General features: G+C 46.7%; 1 protein-coding gene across 1 annotated transcript; it reads right to left on the bottom strand.

Moving 5' to 3' along the window:
* Window positions 1–581: 581 nt before the first annotated feature.
* LOC135817288 (tRNA-dihydrouridine(20) synthase [NAD(P)+]-like) lies at window positions 582–23017 on the bottom strand. The gene is made up of 19 exons (XM_065330447.1): window positions 22669–23017; window positions 20170–20215; window positions 18883–18974; window positions 16521–16564; window positions 15801–15861; window positions 12626–12673; window positions 12042–12107; window positions 11429–11499; window positions 10826–10912; window positions 9595–9653; window positions 9179–9233; window positions 8701–8752; window positions 6220–6344; window positions 5884–5968; window positions 4457–4563; window positions 3997–4050; window positions 3121–3154; window positions 2470–2543; window positions 582–1804 (listed from the first exon to the last, which is right to left on the bottom strand). Exons 1-19 carry the CDS (start codon window positions 22777–22779, stop codon window positions 1678–1680), a joined length of 1398 nt encoding a protein of 465 aa, XP_065186519.1. The 5' UTR covers window positions 22780–23017; the 3' UTR covers window positions 582–1677.
* Window positions 23018–24802: the final 1785 nt, after the last annotated feature.

Below are 24802 nucleotides of genomic sequence, written 5' to 3'. Positions count from 1 at the left end.
AAATTGGGCAACTTGGAGGCAATGGGTCAACACAAAGGAGTGGCTCAGTTCGATTGACTCTGGCCCCAGAGCAAACTTCAACATGCCAGTTTCCTTCCACAAACATATTTCGAGTGAAAAATCAACGTTGATGATCGTTTTGGGTCTATACAAATTTGGCTGTCAAAACGTTCCGGTATCGAGCCGTCTCCTCTACACCATGGTACACGCAGTGTTCAGTGTAGGCATGCTGTGTGCTGAGCTTTGCCCGCGCTGCACATTGACATAATTGTGCACTGATCGCTATCTTGATGAAACGACCGGGAAATACCCGCACCCACCCAGTGCTCGCCCGCGCCATGCCCATTACCTGATTACGTTACAATGCAGCTACCTACAAAACCGATCAACCAAGCGGAGTTGGCCATGCTTCTTCCAGCTACATGTACTAGTAGTACTGCATAATGCTGACCCGGGCTTGAGTATGGAGGAAGAATTGGGCCATTGGGTGACACGCTCAGGCTCAAGGTAGTTCTGGCAATGTTACGACGAATACAATAATTGTTATGATGATTGTACAATCATATGCACCCTCCCCTTCTCTCCACACAGCCGCACACACCTGCACGCGCACACATACACATGCCTGTATGGGTCACTGGTGCAGAATAGTTCACTGCTCACTCAACACCCTGCATCAGTAACATAACTACATAACATAGCCCACAACTTTCATCTGGCAAAAGGATCAAGGCAATAGTCCTTATACACATTGTACAGATGTACGAAGTTCTGTACTAGGGCCGTAGGTGTGTACATACCCGGTTGGGTGTTCATTGTGTGCTATACATGCGCGTTTGACCCATTTAGCCTCACAATTCATGGCAAACGATCACTTTTCAAGCCTTCTTCACTTTGGGATTGAACTAACGACTAGCTAGATCTCTGCCGGAAAAAGATTTCGTATGAAATGCCTTCATGGCCCATTTCATAGTGGAAATAGCAGTAAACACAATAGGGTCCTGCACATTCAACACCCAACCGGGTCTACGGGATTCTACAAGATTATACGGGATTTCGTGCATCTGTACAATGTGCAAAAGGCCTATACATTCATGATTCAAGTATCTGTTGCATGAAACTTGATGAAAGAATATGTTTCACTTTTTACTAAGTTTTTAGGGTCGAGAAGAACAGAAGCTTTCAGAAGATGGTTTGAGGTTCCTTAAAAAAAGTCATGGTTTGATATGTTGCAGATATTTTTTGAAGTCAAAATTCAAAATAAATAATTAAAAGCCTAAGCAGAATAGCCAAGCTATGTACAGCAAAAGTAAAAGGCAAGTGCACAGATTGCCGATTCGTGATGACAGAGAAGGCCCGTCGGCTGGACATGATGGTCTTTGAGGGGGTATGAGCAGCTGATCTGATGCACTCACTCACGCCAGTCAGAAGGCACACATGCCTATCAGGAGAGCGGACGAGAGCGCCGTCGCATCTCTTTGCTTCCACGCTCAGCAGTGGTGTGGAAAGCAAGGCATTTGCAAATCATAGCCACAGAGATCCGCTCCGCAGTGGAACAGCTCCGTTTGGAATTAACTCAGTAACGGAGTGCTCTACCCTGCGCCATACAGACCACACATGGCAACGACAAGCGCTACTATTACCTCACAGCGAGCAATCGTACTAAACCGTGACGATTTAGGATGAGGAGCCATTCTGATCTGGGGCGGCTGGCTCGGATTCGTTCCAGCGGCGTTCCTCGATGCCGAGGACGTCGATGCAAACAAGCGATGCAGCGTGCTCAGCAAACCGCTTGCTTCGTTCCCTGTAGGGAGAAAAAACACCGTAAGAAAAGTAATGTTGCTGGGATGGACTAGCACGCCAGCCAATAAGCCTACAGTTAAATTATCTAACCTGCACACCTCTCTCAAGGTTTTGGTGGGCTTTAAAAATATGTGCTAATACAATACAGTGAAACCTGTCTAAGGTGACCGCTCAACGGGCCTTACAGATGTGGTCCCCGTGTACAGGTGGTCTTCTTATCCAAGGTCATCTTGACTGGAAGTAACATTGGTTGTAGTGGTCCCCGAGGACAGGTGATTACCCTATCAGAGTGGTCACCTTGACAGGTTCTACTGTAGCTCCTTACGAAGCGGACAATGGATGTTGAAGCAACAAAACAATAATAATGGATGTGGAGGTTTCCTCAATATTCATAAAAAGAGGATTCCTAATAGATTTTCTACAATAGCATGCGCCTGTATCCATTTCTCCCAGCTCGTGCAACTACCAATAGTGATACATGTAGCAGTATGATTTACGACACAGGTGTCAGTAAATATATAACAACTGCTGTAAGACATTTATTAGTTGAGAGAGAAAGTTGAGCCAACACACAACAAACTGTAATCTACCCTGGTGGCATAGTACAGTGTTAGAGGCTAGCAGTGTAAGTCTGCAGCAGGCAACGTGAATGGCTGAATGCCTTACCAGAACGTCGAGGAGTAGCCTTGACCCGACACCGTGCACACGCTCTTGTACGTCCGGTCTTTACTTCTCTCCGTCTGCAAGAACAGCAACAGAAGCAGCAAAGGTACCTTCCAAAACTGCACGACATAACTCAAATACATATAACACATGTAACAATGTATGCACAGTGTTGTACTTATGGCAGCTTGAAAGTGTGAAAAGCACTTCTCCCAGGGGACGGACTCAGTGTCTGCTCCAGCGCCGGGTGAGCCGGGTAATCCACCCGGTTGGGCGGCGCTTGGACCCGGTTGAAAATATAGTGCCGGGTCACCTGTGACCCGGTTGGTACTTTACACTTTCGAACTTTGAAAGGACTGACTACATGGCTTGTATGTGTCAGATACTTCTTCTTCTTTCGTAATTTTCTAATTCCTGTCCACTCTTTTCTAAATGCGGCTTATCCATTCGCCTTTATATCATTGGGCGTACATGTGTACCCGGCTCCGACCCGGTTGAAATGGTTGCGCCAGGTACACATGTACCCGGCTGTCCTACAATCCTGGAGCAGACACTGGGACTGTTAAATGGTCAACAACTGCAACAGATACTACTGCACAGCAGCAACAAGCATGACAACTAATGTACCCAGCAAACCATGTAAACAGCACGCACCGTGACGAACACTGGCTGCTTCTTGCTATTCCGCCTACAATCAAACAGCACAGAAACAGGCATACACACGTGATGACAATCTGCTGGACTGGTGTTTTTTTCAATGCCGCACCAACTGTCACTCAGACCTGATTGACAATTGCTCTTCTCATTTTCTGACAGTGTGTTGCTGCACCTTCCTGTGCTGCCAGGACAAGTGTGCTGACCTAGCGCTGCCCAAAGCAGTCTTGCTTGTTTCTCACATGCCATGGCCCCACTTCAGCAGTCCAGGAGGGATTTCCTGACAGCCTTTGTTGCATCTTGTTCCTGTTCCTCACTTGCCATAGTTCTACTACAGAAGGGATTTCCTGACAAGCTTTGTTGTATCTTCCTTCTATCGTTTCAAGTGTAATGTGCAGCTGTTGGCCAGTGGTATTACTGGTGTTACTGGTGGTCCCACATCTGACCAGCAGTGCTCATGTTGAAATCGTCACCAGCACCGACAGTAGGCGTGCTATAGAAATCATGCTCTGGTGGCTCGCGTTTCCCAGCAGTGCATTGATGCACTTCCCTACGTTGCCAGAGGTATTTGCTTTGCTCTTCCTTCCAACTCACTGGCGCTGGTGGTCGGCACTGCTGTGCTTCATTCAACACCGTCTTTCAAGAAAGAATCGGCTCAGAGATAGCAAGCTCAAGGCTGAGACTGTTCAACACGATACATGCGCGAGGTTTACATAGAAGAAGATGATGCATTTGGATGTTGTAGCTATTTCGGATTTTATTTGTTATTGAAATCACCAGGCAAGGCCGGACTTTGCTTTTACATAATATAAACATGTGACTTCAGTCACTTTACCCATATACCACCTACATCAAGACAGCATACAGCAACATTACCTTGCCCACTCCAGCAGAACAGACTTTGGCGTCGGCTTGTTCCGATAGTTGTCCCTTGAACACAAGACAGGCAAAGGCAGGCAGAACACGACGAGCCTTCACAACAATGCATCCAAAATAGCGAAGAAAAGTTTGCAAGTATTTCAACATGCACACTGTACACAGTACTTGAAAAGAGACAAATCCGTTGATCCCCGAGCTGCAGGGAGTGCTCAATGTCAGACAAAGAGCTTAGTACATAGCAGACTCAGAGGAGGACGTTCAGGTTGGCTGTGACTCTGAGTTTCATGCCGCTAGGCAATCATCAGACAACTGAACTCAGCTGTCTGATGATATTACTGGAAGTGACACCCTTTAGACAAAATGGATTATCCAGACACTTTGTCGTGGACCCCTCACCAACGGTGTCTGGATTGATGATGCTCAACTATACTGGTTGTGGTGTCAGACATCAACTTACAACTTGAATGTGATATGCATTTCCATTGTCCCCTCCTCGGAAATCTCTGGCTGTGCCCGTAGCTGCTCATACTTGCGGCCTGGATCACCAACGACTAGAGGTTGGCCCTGTATAAAACAAGGTGGTAGCAAGGAGAAACAAACTCACTGCTGTGGCGTGGATACACCTGTAAATGAACATGACACAGAACCTTAGCCAGGGATAAAGGGTGTAGAACCTGCAATACGTCTACAAAAGAATTATTATTATTATTACTTGCATGTACGCGTTGGAGTCAACCATGCAAGCATGATCCACAACTTCGCTTATGCTGAACATGATAAACAGGACTATGACAGGGGAAAGAAATTGAGCCAGAACGATGATATGATGATATAATTATCATATACAATGTAGCTCATGGGTATTGAAGATATGTCATTTATGAATATGTCTTTAATTATGTCATTGAATATTGCAGCCTGAGTGATAATAATAGTGCTATTTCCTGAGTCTGACTGTTTCAGGACCTGTCGGAATATCACGATGCACAGATCTTCATACATAGATCTCGCCATGCGGGTCGGTCATGGGCAATGGCTCGCAGGCTCTGCAGAGCGTCTAAGTTCCCGAGCAATCCGGCATTGGCTTGGCGCAGATCTCCCACCAATGCCTGCGGCAGGGTCGTCCGCGGTCTACCCCTCCAGCATTTCTGTTGCTGATTGGCGAAGTACGCGAACATAGCCATAACAGCTGGAGATTCATCTGCCATCCGCAGGATGTGGCCAAACAGCCTCCAGCATGATCTCTTGACCATGACACTCAAGGGTTCAGCTTCGCATCTGGCATAGAGAGCATCATTCGGTATTATTTGTGGCCATTTCACACCGATGAGTGACCTTAGCTGACGGCGGTGGAAGGAATCCAGGCGAGACAGAACGGTCACACTGACCCCCCCCCCCCCCCCCCCACGTACCCGAGTACGTCAGTACTGGAATAATAAAAGTGTTGTACAGCCGCAGACGCAACTTCTCGCTGATGTGCTGATGCCTCTTCCAGAGGCTCCATAGGGATTGAAATGCTGCAGTCGCCAGCTGTTTTCGTCGCATAATATCCTATAATATATAAAGAATACAGCACTATAAACCCATGGTCTTTAATTTTGCATGAAGAGAAAGAGAGAGAGAGAGAGAGAGAGAGAGAGAGTGAGTGAGAGAGATAGAGCAGAAAATGAAAGCAAAAAATGCCAAAAGTCAAATGGAGAGAGACCAGAGGGGTCGATGAACCAGTATACAGAACACACCAAATTACTTTGACGACATTGGAGACACAAGAGCCGAAAAGCCAAAATATATTCCCTAGCAGACAACAGTATTTACTACTTCCACAGTCAGAAGTACAACATGAAACAAATTCTCAGCAAGCAATATCATGATACATGAACCTACAAATCGAGATGACTGCAGCTCAACCTCTTTCCTGGCCAGTTCTTTCTCAATGACATCATATTGCTCAGTCCATCCCATCGCTTCTCTACAAACATGAGCATGGACAAGAGAGATTTACAAAATCAGTCTAAAAGATGACAGCTACTGTATTTCTAAAAGGATGACATATAAGCATACGGGCACCCATGGTAAGACATACAGGCGAACAAGACAGAAAAGGGAAGAAAAGAGGAGAGCATGGAAAGGGAAGAACACAAGGAGGGAGATGGGGAATAGAGCACACAGGTATTGCTCAGGTTGCAATTCCACCCAGTCACACAGGTCACGGCAACTTACGCCACTTCTTCGTAGGTTCTAGCCGCCAGCAGCTTTTCACCAAAAGGCTCTTGAAGAATAGACACACAAACACCGGCTGCGAGACCATATTTTGCATTGGCAAACGCGGGTTGGTACCGAGCACTCTGAAAGAAAAACAAGAAAAGACAAACCAGTTCGTCATTGAAGCCACACCGACTATTGCTGCATGGATTCTGCCCACATGCGTTGAAGTAGAACAATGGCTAGTGCATAGAAAGCCTCTGTAGATGTGAATCATTCTCACACACACAGTTGTCTTCAGAGCAAGGATGTAGTAATTGTACCTGGTGATACACATCCATACACACACAAATACTGGACCAACCCGTCATGCATACACATGCACCACGGCTGTTCACAGTCGGGGAGATGTCCTATCTAGGACATCGCACTCTGAATGAGTCTGATTGGTTACCTGTCCCAGAGTTGTCATGGAAGCGTCGGTCGCGCACACGCGATGAAAAGAAGTGCTGCGTGAGCATTTCTGAATGTATGTGGAGGATGCACGATCGTAATGGCGATGGATTTCTTTCCGAATTGGTCAAGTTTGAGGGAATAGGCGGAGAATATCAGACATCGGCGGGGATTGAGGTAGTGTATATTCAATTCGCCATCGAATACCCGACCGAATGGCCGTTTTCGTTTAGGGATTTCATGTGGGGTTTCTCGTAGCCACGCGGCGCTTCTTTGGAAACGATTGGTTCTAATTTTTGAATGTTTTGCCTTTGGAATGTTTCTTCACGCCCCGTGCGTTCATTTCGCCCCAAACCTGGCCATGCAGAGGAGGACGACGAGGCAGCAGGCGCTAGGCCCGTAAATTACTGCCTGGAAGATATTATTTGGCCTAACTGCGGCTTGCTGTTGGCGTTTTTGATTTCTTGGAAACGACAGCTCTTGGCTAAAACTGGACCTTGGACGGTCTTTCTTGGATATCAACCCAGGACGTGGTGGTCATGGACGTATCGCCATCGCTTTCAGCCAGATCCTTCTGCTGCCTGAAACCAATGGTGAAAGTAAAACTTTATCGCAGCAGCAGCTACTGCTCTGCTGAAAGTGCGAACACAAATTGCTTCGCCAATCCTCTTGTGCACATGCAATTTTCAATGCGACCAAAATGATTCGCTTGCCAGTTCCTTTGTCCAGGCGTACTCCACGAGGAAAATATAATTCGTGAAGGCAAGAGGCAAGATACGAATCTCGACTCGCTTGAGGCAAGCCACCAGGAGAACGACAACTAATTACTTTTGAGACGAAAGGCCTTCGTTGCGTTTGTTTGAGTTCGAATGTTCATCTTCCTCGGACGCGACACAAAGTTTTGAGTCACGTGTCACGATTACTATGGGAACAGCATAGTATGTATGCTGGGGCATGCTGGGTTCCGTGATGTCCTATCTAGGACATCTCCAGGACTGGTTCACGCGCAGGCACTTATAAATATGGCGTCGTTCGGTGCGATTTATGTAACATTGTGCGAATAGTACAAATACGCGATGAGTTTGCGTTTTTGGAAGAAACTCATGTCGATCCTCGCGTGGTTCCACGATTTGGGACGCGAAACCAAGAGAAAAGTTTTGAAAGCGCTCGAGCGAGATACTCGACTTTTCGGCAATTTGAGAGAGAAAGAGGGTGGAAAGACGTCCTGGCCTGCCCAGTTAGCTGTCTTTCCGCTTTAAACTTGATCGAACTACTCCTGGCAGTCTGGAGATTGATCTCGCCAGTGATTGTCAGCCTCTGCTTGGCGTGCTCGCGTGTACAACATTCAAGTTAGACATTTCGTAATCGTTCAACGCACAATAGGGTAGATATCACAATTTCAAGCTCACTTGGCCGGCTGTTGTCTTCTTCTACAATATCCCACATGCCGACTAAGCAATTTACAGCAGGAAGCAGCCTTCTACACTCAACAGCAACTAAAGGGCCACACCATTTGTCTTCCAAAGCAAGAGAAAACCGGCTCCTGACTCGTCGCGCGGATTTAGAAGTTCACGCGCGTATTCTAATGACACTTGGGGAAGACAACCAGAGGATAGTCCTCTACCTGGGAAAAAATCGGGAAGGGCTTCTCGGAGCCGAGTTTGTCAGCGACGACACAAGGAGTATTCCAGAACGAAGCCAAAGTCGCACGACACAGAACAAATGTTTCTTGAAGGAAAGGCAGTCATGTGAGGTACAAGCGGAAAGCTTGAAACAAGACGCAGATGATCAGCGTGTTCCCCGGGCTGTCCGGGCTGACTAGTCTCCAAAATCGAGGGGAAACCATGGCCTACTCGTGTTCTGACGATTTGAAAATGCAAATTTTCTTGCCATTGAAGCCCAATCGAGACTTTCGGCGGCCATATTGTTAAGTGGCGTGAAATCGCACAAAAAAAACAGCCGTGGCACACGTGTACGCATCCCCCCCCCCCCTCACACACACACACACACACACGCACACACACACACACACACAGCTGTACCTACCAGCTGAAAGTATTCCAGGCTCACGGCATCCCAGGGAAGAAACCCCTCTTTCCTGCGGCAATCACAAATAAAAGCCATGAACACAGCTACAAGTTGAGTAAAGCCCATGTTTAAGAGCATCCACCACCATGAGAGACTCTGCCTTATGATGACTGGCAGTCTCACTTCTCTCAAGCATCACACTATGTTTCAACATCAATTCAGATTTGTGCATGAAGACCACAGGTACGACTTCGACTTTTGTGCACAACGAGATGTAAACTTGACTGATCGTGTGTGTTTATGTATCTTTATATGCCTGAACTGATCCCATACAGTACCAGAATGAGATAGATGTGAATACAGCAAGGCCAGGCAGTCATCGCCACTAGATAATTGCCCAAGAGAAAACACCCTGACAGGGATGCAGGGCAAAAGGAGCACTGCGATAAAAAGCGCTCTAGATACACATAGAGCAAAGCGTGATCCAGTACTGTACCTGAAGACCGATGGGTTGTGCATGGCAGCACGTGCTACCATTACAGACGCAGCTCCTGCACGAGCACACACACGCATGCATGCACACCCACCCACACACACACACACACCCACACACACGCACAGACACACAGACACAGACACACACACACAGAATGGCATAGACACCTGCTGAAAAGCTGTACTGCACCTCAGCATGCACATGCACAGCTTACTAGTAATATTGTGCTGTATACATGGACGGTAGCTGTCTGTCTGATCGTCGGAAAAACATCAATCGCTTTCCAGTTGCATAACAAAAATCGGACAGAGCCTGTGTTCAACTTCCTAGATTCTCAGCACACATTAAAGCCCAAGCCCTGGTGTTTTCAGTGCAAAATGTGGAAGAGTTTGTATCAATGAATCCCACTAACGCACCTGTTGCTTTGCGAAACTTCTCAATGTCGTCGTAACGGGAGATCTGACGTGAGCCACCGCTGTAACACACACACACACACACACACACACACATACACAGACACATACAGACACACACACAGACACACACACAGACACACACACAGACACACCACACACACACACACACACACACACACACACACACACACACACGCGCACACACACACGCCCGCACGCACACACACGCGCGCACACACACATACTTACTGTACTGTACTTGTTGCTCACTGCCAAAACTGGTCACGTGGGTCCCCCCGGGAGAGGGGAGAGAGACTCAAAAGGAATCTTGGAAAGATGACTCAATTGGTTATTGAACCGCCCAACGGCCGACACCCCCTGAAATCCCCAAGACTCTGGGTGGACTTGAAAATGATCCCACTTATGGGCTCACCACACCTCAGTAAGTGGGTGAGGACAAGGTGCAGAAAAAGGATTGACGGCATCAGGGTATCCGTCCCGGGGTCCAACTGCAGTTACCCCTGCCCCCTGCCCCCAGTGAAGGTAATACTTGCTACTAGTGTGAGTGGCTAAATCAGAGTGGATCTGATAAAGGCATCACTAGCACCATTGATTACACAAGTGTTAATCTAGCCAGAAGCAGTCCATGGTTAACAGGTATGTATACTTCAAATAAAAAAAGTATACGAACCCTGGAACCAACAAAGGTGGCAGGTACAACATTACACCTTCATTCCTGTTGGCAACAGACCCAACACAATCAGGCATAAGTGTACCTACCAACCGAACTACCTGACACACACATACACATACACACACACAAACACACAGAGTTTTCGAGCTAACGATTCTATCAATATTTACATGAACGAGCTAACAGCCTAACAGCGAAACAATGCAACATTGCCACGAGAACAAATTCTAGTATAGTTATAATACAAATTCAAAGGATCAGTCAGGGAAGTGAACTGCCTGAAAAGAGAAAAAAATGCCAGACCCACCAGGACTCGAACCTGGGACCTTGCTTGTCATGAGCAATGCTCTAACCACCTGAGCTGGTGGGCCTGGCATTTTATTCCTTTTCAGGCAGTTCACTTCCCTGACTGATCCTTTGATTTTGAAGTTCTCCCAAACCTTTCAAAATACTTCGAAGTATTTACAAATGCTATAAGTGCGGTTGTAGTATATTGTCCTACAATCTTCCGGGTCTATGTAGTAGTGCACATCTTACTTTGCAATCACAGGTAGCGACGTAGACTCGACCACTGCTTTGATCAGGTCGACGTGACAGGCCGTTGAGCTGCGCTGATGCTTGTACCTACACCAGCAACCAACAAGTGAAGAGAAGACCATTACATCATGTACAATGGTGACATACATGTACGCATTGTGCAACACCAGCGACTGGTGCCGAGAGAACTCGCCAGTCACCAGCTATGGAGAATTTATTGCAATTGCACTGAAAGGCCGCGGTAGTCAAGGTGTTAGAGAGATGATCGATTGGCCTCCTAGTACTAAAGAATGTGTTTGCGGATGGTTAACTTCGGGAGGTTCCGTGAGGTTTGCAGAATTGTCCTACTTCGAAGTAGAACAATTGAAATGCTTCACGATGTCGAACTCGGCGGCTGCGCCGTCGACATCGCCCACGTTGAACCTGCAGATGCCTGCTCTCATCCAGCTGCTGGAGTCATAATCTCAGGAGGCTGTGGAGTGGGAGTCACGTCCCGCTGCCCTGCTACCGCAGCCATCTGTCCAGTCCTCCACCTGCACAGGCAAGATCACGCTGCAGTGGCAGAATATGGGAGAACAGTACATTAAACACTGCCAGGCATACCTGCCATGAAGAGCTATAGCCGCAACGCCGGTCGACTCCACCATCTTGACAAATGATATCGTCTCCTCAAGCTGCAGCAACCAAAAAAACAAGACACAACGAAAATGTTCCTTCTTGTATTACCTATTGTGAGGTAATTTCTAACTGATGATCATCACAGGAAAACGTTCTTGGAAAACTCTTGACCTACATTGCCTTGTGTGCCGGAGTAATGAGTGTGCAGTTGATGTTATTCATAGCTTTACATAACAAAAATATCATAATAATACGCATTCTCACGTGCATAAAAAGTGTTTGTATTTGCTGAACGAACAAACAATATTCAGGTGGTTCAGCAAGCCGAATAGGCAGCCAGACACCATGCTAATTAATGTGACGCTGGTATACAAACAACAGAAGAATCATACGGTGTTTATAGGACATGACACACAACTTCTTTTAAACATCTGAAAGTATTTCCAACTTTCTAATGTATTCGGATGCGACCCACACCCTATTTTAGGGCATATAATTTTGAAGATTTCAAAGATCTGCGAAATGTATGGAATGTTTGGAACCCCTATAAAAATTCCAGTTTTACAGTACAACACAGTCACCACATACTACTGCATACCGTTGGTAAAAGGCGGATTTTGCACGTGATCGGCACTTTCACACCCTTGACCAGAGTCGACAGAATCTATCAGAAGGGCAGGCAAATACGCACAGACACGAGCAGGCACACGCATACACACATGTGCGTGCACGTACGCACCCAGAAAGTGCATATGCTTCAATTCACACCATGCACATGTAAAAAAAAGAAGAGTAAATTATCGTGTCCGTTCCCGAAGGGAACTCACGACGGCCGCTAACACCCGGTAAACCCTATGTACATGTACCGGTATTATAATGATCCTCAATACAACGCCACTAGCTCAAATGCAAGTCCTCAGATATTACTCTTGATCTTTTGTGCAGACACAAATACCAAGGGTGAATGCAAACTCAATTCGAATAGAAGCCTAGCCATCACACGTTTATTGGCACAGGAATTAACCTGGCGTTTATACACAACAGTACGACATAACACGTATCTTGAACCCTGACCTCTAGCCCAGCCCCAACATACGCTGTGTGTAATCAGAGCCTGCATGCTCCATGTCTGATACAGTTGCTCAGGAAAACTCTGAACAGTTTGTGTAGCTCATCATTTACCTCGCGAACTTGCTCAGGCTTGCTAAGGAGAGCAGCGCCCATACCACCCTGCAGGCAAATAAAAGGATAATACATGTACACAACGGCGCAACCGCCCACAAATGAGAGATGAACAAACAAAAATAGTCCCGCAATTCGTTGTGCAATTCCGCGGATACATGTACATATATTTCAAGTATAAGAAAGTGAAAACTTGAAGTACGTTGAAGTAGATTCAGAACAGTTTTCTGTCAGTGTTCATCAGTGGCCCTTCATCAATAATGAAAATAAGCAAACAAAGCAATACGACCATGTGCGTACTGTATTATATAAAACGGCTAATTTTAGCGCCGGTGATATTTTAAAAAATTTAGCGAAAGGAGGGGTTTCGCTAAAGTGTTGCAGCACCAATCGAATTTTTCCATGTACATGACGATTGTACAGTGCGGTACTAGTCATCTTTTTCTTTTCTCTTTAACTCTGAAACCCGGATCACTAAAATATTCATCGCGAATTGGTCTTGATTCAGAAAACGCTAACATTTTAGTAATTGTTTACCCGCTAAGCTTAGCCATTCTACAGTATTCCCTTCGGAAGTAGAGAGAACAAGCAAGTTAGTCTTACACCATGCACTACAAAGTATCGTCGATCCCCACCTCCTTCCCCACAGATAGCAATGAACTCTGTGTGTGTGTGTGTGTGTGTGTGTGTATGTATGTATGCAAAGACCCTTGGAGTGCCTGAGGACATTGGTCACATCGTACGGGAACGGCGTTTGCGCTGGCTTGGACACGTGGCACGGATGGAAGATCACCGGTTGCCGAAGTGTGCTCTCTTCGGTGAACTGCCTGCCTTGCGCCCCGCGCATGGTGCACGCAAGAGGTGGAGGGACGTCGTTATGGATGACTTTGCGTCGGTTGAGCCACCGGTACCAAAATGTGGATGGTACGATGCAGCCCAAAACCGCCCGGAGTGGCGTGCCATTGCCCGTCGACCACCCAAGGCACCCTCTGCTGCTGGCTACGGTTGCGCCTGCGGCCGCATGTTCCGTCGAACGGCGACCTGAAACGCCATCAGTCATTCTGTCGTGGACTGGAGAAATAACAATGCGCTATGATTGCTACGCAATGGGCAAGGTCAAGGTCAAGGTGCGTATGCGTGTGTGTATGTGTATGTGTATGTGTGTGTGTGCGCACGCGTGTGTGTGTGTGTGTGTGTGTGTGTGTGTGTGTGTTGTTGTTGCTGTTGGCAAGCTGTGTGGTCGCCTGTTACAAAACCGCCTGCAGTTGATTGCAAACCGTGACCTTCCCGAATCTCAGTGTGGGGTTCAACCAGGCCGCGGCTGTATGGATGCTGTCTGCTCCGTACGCCAACTCGTGGAGAAGTCATTTGAGCACCGGCAGAAGATATTCTGCATCTTTGTGGACCTCCGCAAAGCGTACGATTCGGTTCCTCGGCAAGCCTTCTGGCAAGCTCTGCTAAAGCTTGGTGTCCCTTCCAGCCTCGTCTCCGTCATCGAGTCCTTCCATACCAACATGGAGGTTTCCGTACGAGTTGCTGGTGAGTCCTCGGGCACAATCCATGTGCAAAACGGCCGGAGGCAAGGCTGTGTGATGGCACCAGTGTTGTTTAATTTGTTCTTCGGCTTGGTTAGCGTTGGCGCGAGACTTTGACTGAGCGTGATATTGATGCTGGTGTGTCCTTCCGTCATGTTGATGGTAACCGTTTCCTGCATTCTGTTCGACGAGCACAATCGACGGAGGTGACAGACTTCGAATATGCTGATGACGCTGTGCTCTTTCTCTCCGTGCTGCTAAGGATTGTCTAGTTGCTTTCTATGAAGTAGTGGACTCGTTTGGTCTGTCCGTCAGCATCCCCAAAACGAAGTTTATTGTTGCGGGTCATTTTGCCTCTGAGGCGGATTGTGCTCCCATCCTGGTTGCTGGCGACCAAGTCGAATGTGTACCATCTTTCGTTTATCTCAGAAGCATCATTACACCTGAAACCAGATCTTGTCATGATGTCGCTCGTCGCGTTGCTAACGCCGCTAAAGCATCTGGTGCATTGTTGGAGGTGTCCCGGGATTCGACAACGTCTCTGTCCACCAAGAGACATTTGTATTCTGCCTGTGTCGTGTCAATACTGCTGTACGGTGCTGAATGTTGGACACCACTCGAAGACAATCTCAGACGTATAGATACCTGCCATCGACACGTGGGCTTTTATGTCCCCACGTGACTAGATTGCAGCAGATAGGCCTTGTTATTTTATTTGCCTTGTTATTTATTTGCTTTCCTTTATTTATTTGTCTTCCATAAACGGACTTTATTCTGCGCTTCATGCACCCGGCCGATGCCTGGCGCTTCTCATTGGGTACGCATGGTTGGAACCTGAGCTGGTACGCTCTCTTCGTGCTGTAGTACATACACATTATTACTACTATTGGTACACACTGTTGCATGCGGGTGCGTCAACCTCATGGCTGCGACTGGATATTACTGCTGTAACCTTTTCGCTCGCTCTCTCTCTCTCTCTCTCTCTCTCTCTCTCTCTCTCTCTCTCTCTCTCTCTCTCTCTCTCTCTCTCTCTCTCTCTCTCTCTCTCTCTCTCTCCTTCTGCCCTTGATGCGGAAGCTTTGGCGTTCGTCTCTCTTGCCTTGTGCTCTCTCTATTCATATTGTCTCTTGATTGAACTAAGTTACCTTCTTGGAAGATGTGAGTAAACCCGAACGCTGGCGTGAGTGTATGTGTCTGAATATGTCTGAGTGTGTGTGAGAGAGTATGTCTAGGTATATATGCGGGCGTGCAAGGGTAATTCTGTTGGTGGACTCTCTCCAAGTGGCCACCACTGCATGGTTTCGTAACTTTAGTAAGTTAGTTCATGTCTGACCGCATCCCAGGGGTCCAACCCCGGGCCGACCGGACACGACATTTGCAGCAGATTGCGCTGGAGGCCGTTCAGTCTACAGGTGCACTTGCAGCACGGGTACATCCACCGACACCCAAGCTTGTTCTCCCTCTGTCCAGTCGAGAGTCAACTATCCCGGTCAGTGGCAAATTCCAGTGTTCGATGACAGTGTCACCGCCAGTTCTCAGCATCCGGGTTGAAGCTGCACAAGTGCAATCGCCCTACTCGTCAACAGGGAGAAACCTGCCAAAACGAGTGTGTGAGTGTGAGTGTGTGTGTCGTGCCTTACCGTCAGTGAAAAGGGCTTGGGGCAGCCCATGTTGATGTCAATACCAGCTACATCATTCTCTCTGAGCAGCAACAGAGCACATATCATGGACTTCAGTACAATGAATTGAGTTACATAAGTAATGCAGTTTTTTTTAAGAAGCTTCAGGGTTTGCATTAGAATTAATTATAACGTTTCTGAAAGTGTAGGAATACCACTGCCCTCATGAATCAACAATGGCATATTCCATGCAGTGCTTCTCGTCTCTTCGAAGGCGTGGGATTGAATCCAACTGCTGCTAGCTTGCGCACCACTACTACTGTTCACTCTATCTAGACAACAGACAGCGGAGAGCGCATTGACTGAGCTTCCAAGGGCACATACACACACACACACACACACACACACACACACACACACACGCACACACACATGACTAGGACTCGAGAGAAATGACAAACTAGCAACAAGACTCTCACTCTCCAGCTGGAAACGATCTGGTACTGGCGACCACACATCTGTGGACCAAGGTATGGTTGGTACAGGAGACCATACATCTGCACACCATGGTATGGGTTGCTTGTTACAAGCGGTCCTATTTAGGTGCACCCTGGGATGGCCGGTACAAGCCACCCTATTTCGGTGCACCATGCGATGGTCGTTAGTTACAGGCTAAACCACACATGACTACTCATGTACCACTTACATCCGCTACAAACCCATTGAATGCAGACTACTCACACAAGTTTAGCGATTTGCAGTGCCCGTGCAGCACAGGATGTTCCCTATAGGCAAGGCAGAAAAGGCATCATGGGAAAAATAGTACGCACAGTCATCAAGTACTAGTAGCTATGGGATCAAGTCAGGCGACCCAAAAATTAATAGGAAAAGAGAGAGCGAGGCGACGAGGCAAAAGAACTGGAAGCAACTAAGCACAAATTGCACCTACAGTGCTGCGGAATGAAATCCGATCGCGTGAATCAAGTTCGCGCCGTGCAAAATGTTCACATCCCAGTGTTGATAGGTCTAGGGCTGCACGGCGCCCTCCATGATATTCACTCGCTTGATCGGATTCCATTCAGCAGTACTGTACATCAGACCATCTGGTAAAAGGAGAGCGATCGCTCTCGCGTGCCTTCGCTCTCGCGCGCCTTCACTCTCCTTATTTTCTTTTAGGGCGCACTTTTCGTCGCGCGCCTTGAGAATTTCGAGCGCATCCGGATTACTATGAAGTTCTGAAAACACTCAAATATTTCGTAACTCGGCTTTCCCTGAACGGAATCGAGTAATCGAAAGGTGTATTCGCATTAGAAAGTTCTCAGCTGTCGCCTCCAACAAATCGGAAGTCGATCCGAGGTCCAAAAGTGGAGGTACGGCACTCGCAAGGTATTTTACGTACCGTTGCAAATTTTCACTTCCGCACTTGGGTGGAAATCATAGTTTTTTGACATAAAGGATTTCCCTCTGTTGCGTGACAGTCCAGGCATGCATAGACCTGTGTGACGCCAGACACAGGTCTTTAGCGGTCAGCTACAGAAGAAAGGAGCGCTCTACGATGAATACTACAAAATACCATGGATCTTAGCGAATTGTCTCAATTTCCCACTGTGTGTGTCATTGTCCCTGATGAAAGGAAATTAAAGTTGTGGTCCGAACAGCTATCATTTGTAGTGCGTACGGCGATTTTCCAGAACGAATTTGGCAGCTATTGGGTATTGAATCCGATTGGGGTATGGCAAGATGTTGAAAAACCCCGTATTGTGCTCGCCTTGGATAGATAAGGCGAGCGACTTTTTTTTTGGGGGGGGGGGGGGGGTGGAGACTGCTCTCCCACCACTCCCCTTGAGAGGATAGCGAGAGTGATTCTTCACTCTCCTGAATTTTTCTTACACGAAGGTCTGTACATACACCAGGCAACAAGGTCATGGGGGGTAGAAGTGACACAGGAGCAGTTCTCACAAAAAAGGGAGAGCCAGCGCAATCGAATACGGTTTGTAAAGAAAAGGGGGAATATAGGAAAATATCTCTTAATTTGCTGGCCAAAAATCCTATATATAGGATTTGAAAATGTGTGCCTTTTATGCCGTTGTTATTGGTCATCACGACCAATAATAACGGCATAATGGTTTTCATGGAAGTTGTAAATATGTTTGAGGCATGAATGTTTACATTTTAGATTCATAGGGTGATAATATTTCTGATGAATACCCATTTTCAGCAATAATTGGAAATTTGAGCATAATTTTTCAGCTGCTGTCATGGAAAGGACTGAAGCAGTGAATGTGCAGAAGAACATTGCAGGTGTGGCACGGGGTGGTTTCTTGACGACATATCGCACATGCCGTCACGAAACTACCAGTTTTAAGGATAAAACAAGGTCCAATAAAATCTCAAATCCTATATATAGGATTCGAAAAATAGGGCACAGGCCTTAGTAATATTGGGCAAGGAGATGAGCCTGAGATGTTAGTGTTTGAAAAAATTATCTTATTCAACTCTCGATATCTACTGAGACCTAGCAAGGAAGAATTGGTCACATACTTTTTGCTATTCTCATGCCACACCCATTTTGAGTTGAAAAATATGACCAAAATCCTGTATATAGGATTTAGCAAATTAAGAGATAGGAAATATATTTATAGCCGCGATCAAGACAAGCTGAATCGACATTTGTGTATACTTTATTCATGCAATGTAAAACGGTGGACTATATTTATAGGAAAATACATATGACGAACATGCATCTTTACTCTGGCCTTGTTTCGGTCCAGGGCTCCCAAAAACTCAGCAGTACACTAGCTTTACTAAGTTTACAGAGAAAGCCGAAAGGGGGAGTGAGTGAGTGAGTGAGTGAGTGAGAGAGAGATAGAGAGAGAGTGAGCAAATGAGAGAGAGTGAGAGAGAAAGAGAGAGTGAGCGAATGAGAGAGAGAGAGAGAGAGAGAGAGAGAGAGAGAGAGAGAGAGAGAGAGAGAGAGAGAGAGAGAGAGAGAGAGAGAGAGAGAGAGAGAGAGAGAGAGAGAGAGAGAGAGAGAGAGAGAGAGAGAGAGAGAGAGAGAGAGAGAGGGTGCGGGTGTACATGCATGTATGGGCGCGTGACATACCATCTGAAAAACAACACGATTACGCTCCTCCTCACAAGTCCGAAACACGCAGTGTCCGTCTGACATGGCAAAGTCCACCGTACCCAGGACCTCTGCACAGCAGAGCACACACCATGGCAAGAATCAACAAAATCGGCTCAACAGACCATCTGCACCATGCAATGTGATGTCATCTGAATACATCTCTCTGGACAAAATGGGGTGCTTTGCGGATCTAAACACTGAATACTAGTACCCAATTCAGCCCAGAGGTTCACACACATCTTGTACCCACTTCAGCATTGTGCATCTGGTCTATTACGGTTGTCAGCTGGTAAGGCTGAAGTGGAACGTGGATTCACAGATTTACGAAAGCTACTCCTCTCGCATCTTCGGGATTTCTGTACCACAGGCCAGTCTGCTGACAGCGAGTGGCAAGCGTAGTCTAAACAGCTAGTTGGCAGTGTTGCCACATCATTCTAGCCAAATATCAGTAGCATGAAAAAATAAAATGCATCATCCGGGGGCTTTAGCCCCCAGACCCCCCCCCCCTATATAGCGACCACATGCGGCACTGATAAGAAAAAAAACATTTCACGGGTTTGCGTGACACTCAGGCTGAGTTTGCCGATTTTTCCCCGAGACGGATGATTTCGCTTAGCGCCTCAGGAGAGAGCTATGGATGTACTCGTGATGCGCAATAGAAGTCAAAAATCTGGACCATGGCTCCTAAACCATGCATAAGGTCAAACTTGAACACTTTCATGGCTGTTGTCGGCAGGAGAAGGTCAATTGTCGGCAGGTCGTGACATGCCTCAAAAATCGGCAGGCTACTGACATGTCGGCAGGTGTGGCAACACAGAGTTGGACAAAGTGACACACTTGTCATCTGCCCTGCCTCGACTCAAGGCAATACTTCGTACTGTTTGTCATCGTACTCGAGTACGCAACACACAGATGATGCAACACAGTGTATCTAGGAAAGCAAAGGACATCGTGCTCTCCTGTGAGAACTGCCAGGAGTTTTCCGGGGATGCTGCCATTGAAGAACTAAATATTGCAGTGGTGGGTCCATTAAAAACAGACCTGCATTGTACTGCAACACTGCATTCTTGAAGAACTTCACATCTATACAACCTTGTACGTGCTGACCAGGCTCTCCCCGTACCGGTTTTGCATGGAGTGAAACCCACATCGTTCCACACTCCACTCACCCGTGCCCTTTCCCCACTTGCTACAAATCCCTGGTTGCCACCCGGCAAACCCAGACTAGAGTGTGACACACAGAGTATTTAACAGTCAACTCACTGTTTTCCACACGAGTGCACGAGATCATCTTGAAGTCGATGATTTCCTGAAGACAGCACCAGGTACAGACACACGATAAGTAGATCGTTCAAATGTCAAACACAAACATACAGAAATGCTTCCAGACAACACACACGCACACAAACACGCGCACACGTGTACACAGGCACACACACACACACACACACACACACACACACACACACACACACACACACACACACACATACACACACATACACACACACACACAGTCATAAAAAATTCCAGGGTGACCTGTAGGGTATCCTCTGTAGCCTCTGTTATTACCATGCGTGGCAAGTTACATGTTGTCGGAGTGATTCACAAATGGGAATTGATGTTTCTAGTAGAACTCTCTACTGCTGAAAACTACACAGCGCAAACCATGGGGTTCACTATTATCTTGCACAGCTTGTCTACGACTCACTGTGACCATGCCCAGCATTTCCAGCAAACGAGGGAATAAGCCCGTGGTACCACTTGGTAGCAAGGCACCCGTGCCACACACACAAACAAAAACTAGTCAACCATACGACAAATGACTTGCAACTACTGGATGATGAAATACATACAGTTGTGCTAGGTGAAAGCCGACCCAACGTGCATAAAACTATTTGGCACCCTCAACCTGTACAGCCATTGACGCCCTCGCAGGTACGAAAGCTGCACGACGTACACATGTACAAGCACAATGACACAATGGGAACTGGGACAGGGCGCCAGTTTTGCACTTCGCGAGTTGGATTTCGCTTAGCGCAACTGTACAACGTTGACAGCAGCGCATGAGCACGCACGTTTAACTTGTTTCCTAAGAAACGGCGGGAACACTTTCCCCACGCATACTACGTGTATATCTGGCACTGTATTTGCAGTATTAGTACGCAACTAGCCTGCAATAGGCGCTGTTCTGCCACGTCTAGTTGCATGCTGTATGTAATCTGTGCAGGGTCCATTCACAGCACTGTTTGCGCTTGCACGATAAAACACTGTTAAGAAACGTACAGTAGAAGGCCAACATCTACCACCTGAAATTCCCGCCGAACTTTACCAACAGACATAGCGCAAAGCACATATCAAATACATGTACAATCGCTTCTCTCATGTCGTTACCACGTACACTTAGCACCCTGATACTGTTTTTGAATGTTGCCGTTAGAGTTTATCTCCAGTCACCTTTAGTGAATGCTATGTGTGAGTTCTGGAACATACCTCGCCTGCTTTCAACAGACTGGAATAATAAGCTTTCATTGTCAGATACATGACTGCAAGGTGTACATTTCAGGATACTAGTACTCCTGGGGCTGTATTTATATATTCCGTACATGTGTTGTGTATTTTTATCACAATACACAATGCTGACCTCTTCACACTTACATCACATGTGCACATGTGCAGCATGATCATAGGATTTGTATTGTGCTATATGTTTGAATATCAACACATTTTATATGTTGCGTGTGTCCTCGCGCTGTGCCTCTAGTCTTACTGCTGCTTGTATCACCTTTACATTCTATATCCGCTGTTGTACGGGTTAGCCTCTTTTCTGCCTGTACCCACCCGAAGAGAAGGCAATGAAAGTGCCAATGGAAACTTTCAGAAATGCTGCTTGCAAAGAGCCTCAAGTTAGTTCGTTCTTCAGTCCGAGGGCATTTTTGTCTCCTAAGAAACTATTTGCTGCATTTATATTTGGTGTCTACCTCCGCTTCCTTATTGATGCGCTGATAATGCCCGATGGACGAAATATTGGCAACGTATTGCATTCAAGTGCAGCTGAGAGCCTCTGGTTGGGTGATCAGGAGGTGTTTTCAATGGCAGGTAAGTGCAGTACATACGTACCACTAAGAGCATGTTGTTAAATTCACAATACACGTACGTCAAAGAATGAGTCATCTGGCAATACACCCCAAGACTCAAGACCATGACTGTAAATATTGTCTATGGGGTCTGCGAGGGCAGAATTTCACATAATGTGACAGATCAGTGCATCTTTGTACATGATAGCCTGAGATAGCTTCCTTGACCTGGCTTGGGCGGAAGTCTCTCAGTCTGGTAGTCAACTAGTTATTACTTGCATTTCTCTACCATGCGTAACTCAGTCTTCGCACCATGTCACATGACGTGAAACCTTGTAATGACCGCCGTTGTAGCTCTGCATTGAGAATGTGCAGGCAGTTGCATACTTTGGACGGTGTTCTGTACTTTTCCACTGAGACTGGTAAAGCTAGTTGTAAGTAATCTTCATATTACATACTAGTCTTTCTCCATTCAAACTTCACCAGCTTTCTCAACTATTAGACCTCCGATATACATGTAGGGTACCTCGCCTCTAGTATACGACAGCTATTATGGCTCCTGGACTGGTGCGCTGTGCTGGAGTTTTACTCCGCTACACTCTAACACTACAAACAACGTAACAGTAACACATGACGTTGCCGACAGTGCCACAAGTTTGGCAAATCAATTTTAATGATCCATTACCTCCGAGTAGACGATGTCTGCTCCACAGCGCAGAGCCAGCAAACGAAACGGCAAAGTGCCAAATCGTACCATCGGCGCCAGGATGGCCTTATCGCTGTACACCAGCGCCATTGTGTGCGATATTCGGGCCAGTAAGTAAACAATTTTCTACAAAATGAACGAGAGCCTTTTCCTCCCACCAAAGAAGTCAATGGAAAATGCCATGGAAAAGCTCCCAACGCCACCTACAAACCAGAAAGCTATAACCCAACTTATGGGCGGCCAATTGCTTGTTTTTGATCTAAAGAAGCACAATGACGGCTTCTCATCTCTTGCCAAATATTACAAAATTGTACTGATACATGAACATATACCGGTCATCCTCCTTTCTGCTTTTGCAGAATTTCAACAGAACACGTAACATTTTTTTTACATACACTCAAACTTTCATCATGACGTAATTAATGGTGCGGGGTACGTGACGTCAGATCAGCTACATGTATGTAAGTAATTAGTTATGTAACTGAGTTTTTCCTCTTGCTTTTTGTGAGTTTTGTCAGGTCAGCTTTGATCTGACTGAATGCGATGCGCGCTTCCGCTTTGTATGTGGCGCGCGCTAGCTAGCTTTGCCACTCAGTCTGACTACAGCGACTACAGCACGCACGGTACCTGCTTTTTCTTCTTCTTCTTTTTTTTACAAAGACTGCAAATGCCAAACATGTCATGAGCTCCACTACACTTTCTGGCCGTACACTACACACTCCCAATGGCCCTGTATCGGAAATTTCGGAATACTCCCTGACACTCGCCCCTGACACAGTTCACACCATACTAGGGCCAGTCACTGTTCCACAAGTCCAACTCCATATCCAGAGAATGAACAGTCGTAAAGCCACAGGACCTGATAACACTGATCCCCACCCAGGTCTACAAGCTCATCAAAGATGAGATCGCCCCGGCCATCTTCAAGTTAGCCAAACTATTTAACTAGCAAATGTGCGGCCTATCTACAAGCGTGGAGATAAAGTCAGTCCCATCCAACTATAGACCAATATCACTCTCCTGTCTCACATGTCTAAGCTACTGAAACATAATTATTGTACACGACCAACTAATGTACTATATCTATAATGCACCACCACCACTGTTACCCCTACCTGCTGAGCAATTATTTGCCTACCGCAGAGGTCACTCCTCAGCGGCGAGGACGTGCTCACCCCCGTGATCAACGACTGGATGCTCTCCTTGGACAAAGGTGATTATATCGTAGCTGCCTTTCTAGACATGTCAAAGGCATTCGACACAGTTATGAAGTTCCACTGAGTAGTAGCAAGAGTCCATAAACTGTTTATGCACTCTTGGTAGTAGTAGTAGTAGGAGAATTTATTATTTTGATAGGGAAGGCCCTACAGACGTTGCCGTCTTGTTACAGGGAACCCTAAGTGCTCTTTACAGAGCGAAACAAAAACGGATAGATGCTCAACCTGACGACACGAGACAGGCAGAGAATTCCACCTATCAGCGCCAAGGAAAGAAATGGAGAACATGCCATATCTAGTGGTAGCAGCGGGCAAAGAAAGTGAAGAGAATGATTGCCCTCTAGTGCGCCTCTCGGTGCAAGTAGCAGCCGACTGGAGGGTGAACATTGAGGAAAGAAGAGGACTTGTAAGCTGATGAATACAGCGGAAAACAAAAATAAAAAGCCTCAAGTTGAGACGAGATTCGAGGGAGTATAACTTAGCGTGCCGCAAAACAAAGACAGTCGGGGTACGGCGAGGGAGACCAAAAACCTGTTTCATGCTGATATGACTTAAAGTAACAAGGCGAGAGTATAAAGATGGTGTAAGACAGTGAGCATACGAGTTGCTGGCGTATTCAATAGTGGATTGGATGAGGGATAAATAAAATATTCGCTTAGTTGTGTGATCTACTGTACGGCGGCAGCGGCGGAATGCTCCTATCTTCTTATAAACAGATGTACATACATGGTTGACTTGATCCTCAAAGGTGAGGTGTTGGTCAATAATGAGGCCAAGATAACGCGCTGTGGCAGAAGGTCGAATATCGCGGACACCACCGCATGCAATGGAGTGAACTAATTACTTCTGGAGATCGGTGTCCGCGGTGGTACTGCCTTGCAGTGGTTCTGTAGCTA

This window comes from Sycon ciliatum, chromosome 5, assembly GCF_964019385.1.
Source record: "Sycon ciliatum chromosome 5, ocSycCili1.1, whole genome shotgun sequence".
Lineage (NCBI taxonomy): Eukaryota > Metazoa > Porifera > Calcarea > Leucosolenida > Sycettidae > Sycon > Sycon ciliatum.
This window is presented reverse-complemented; position numbering and strand designations above follow the sequence as displayed.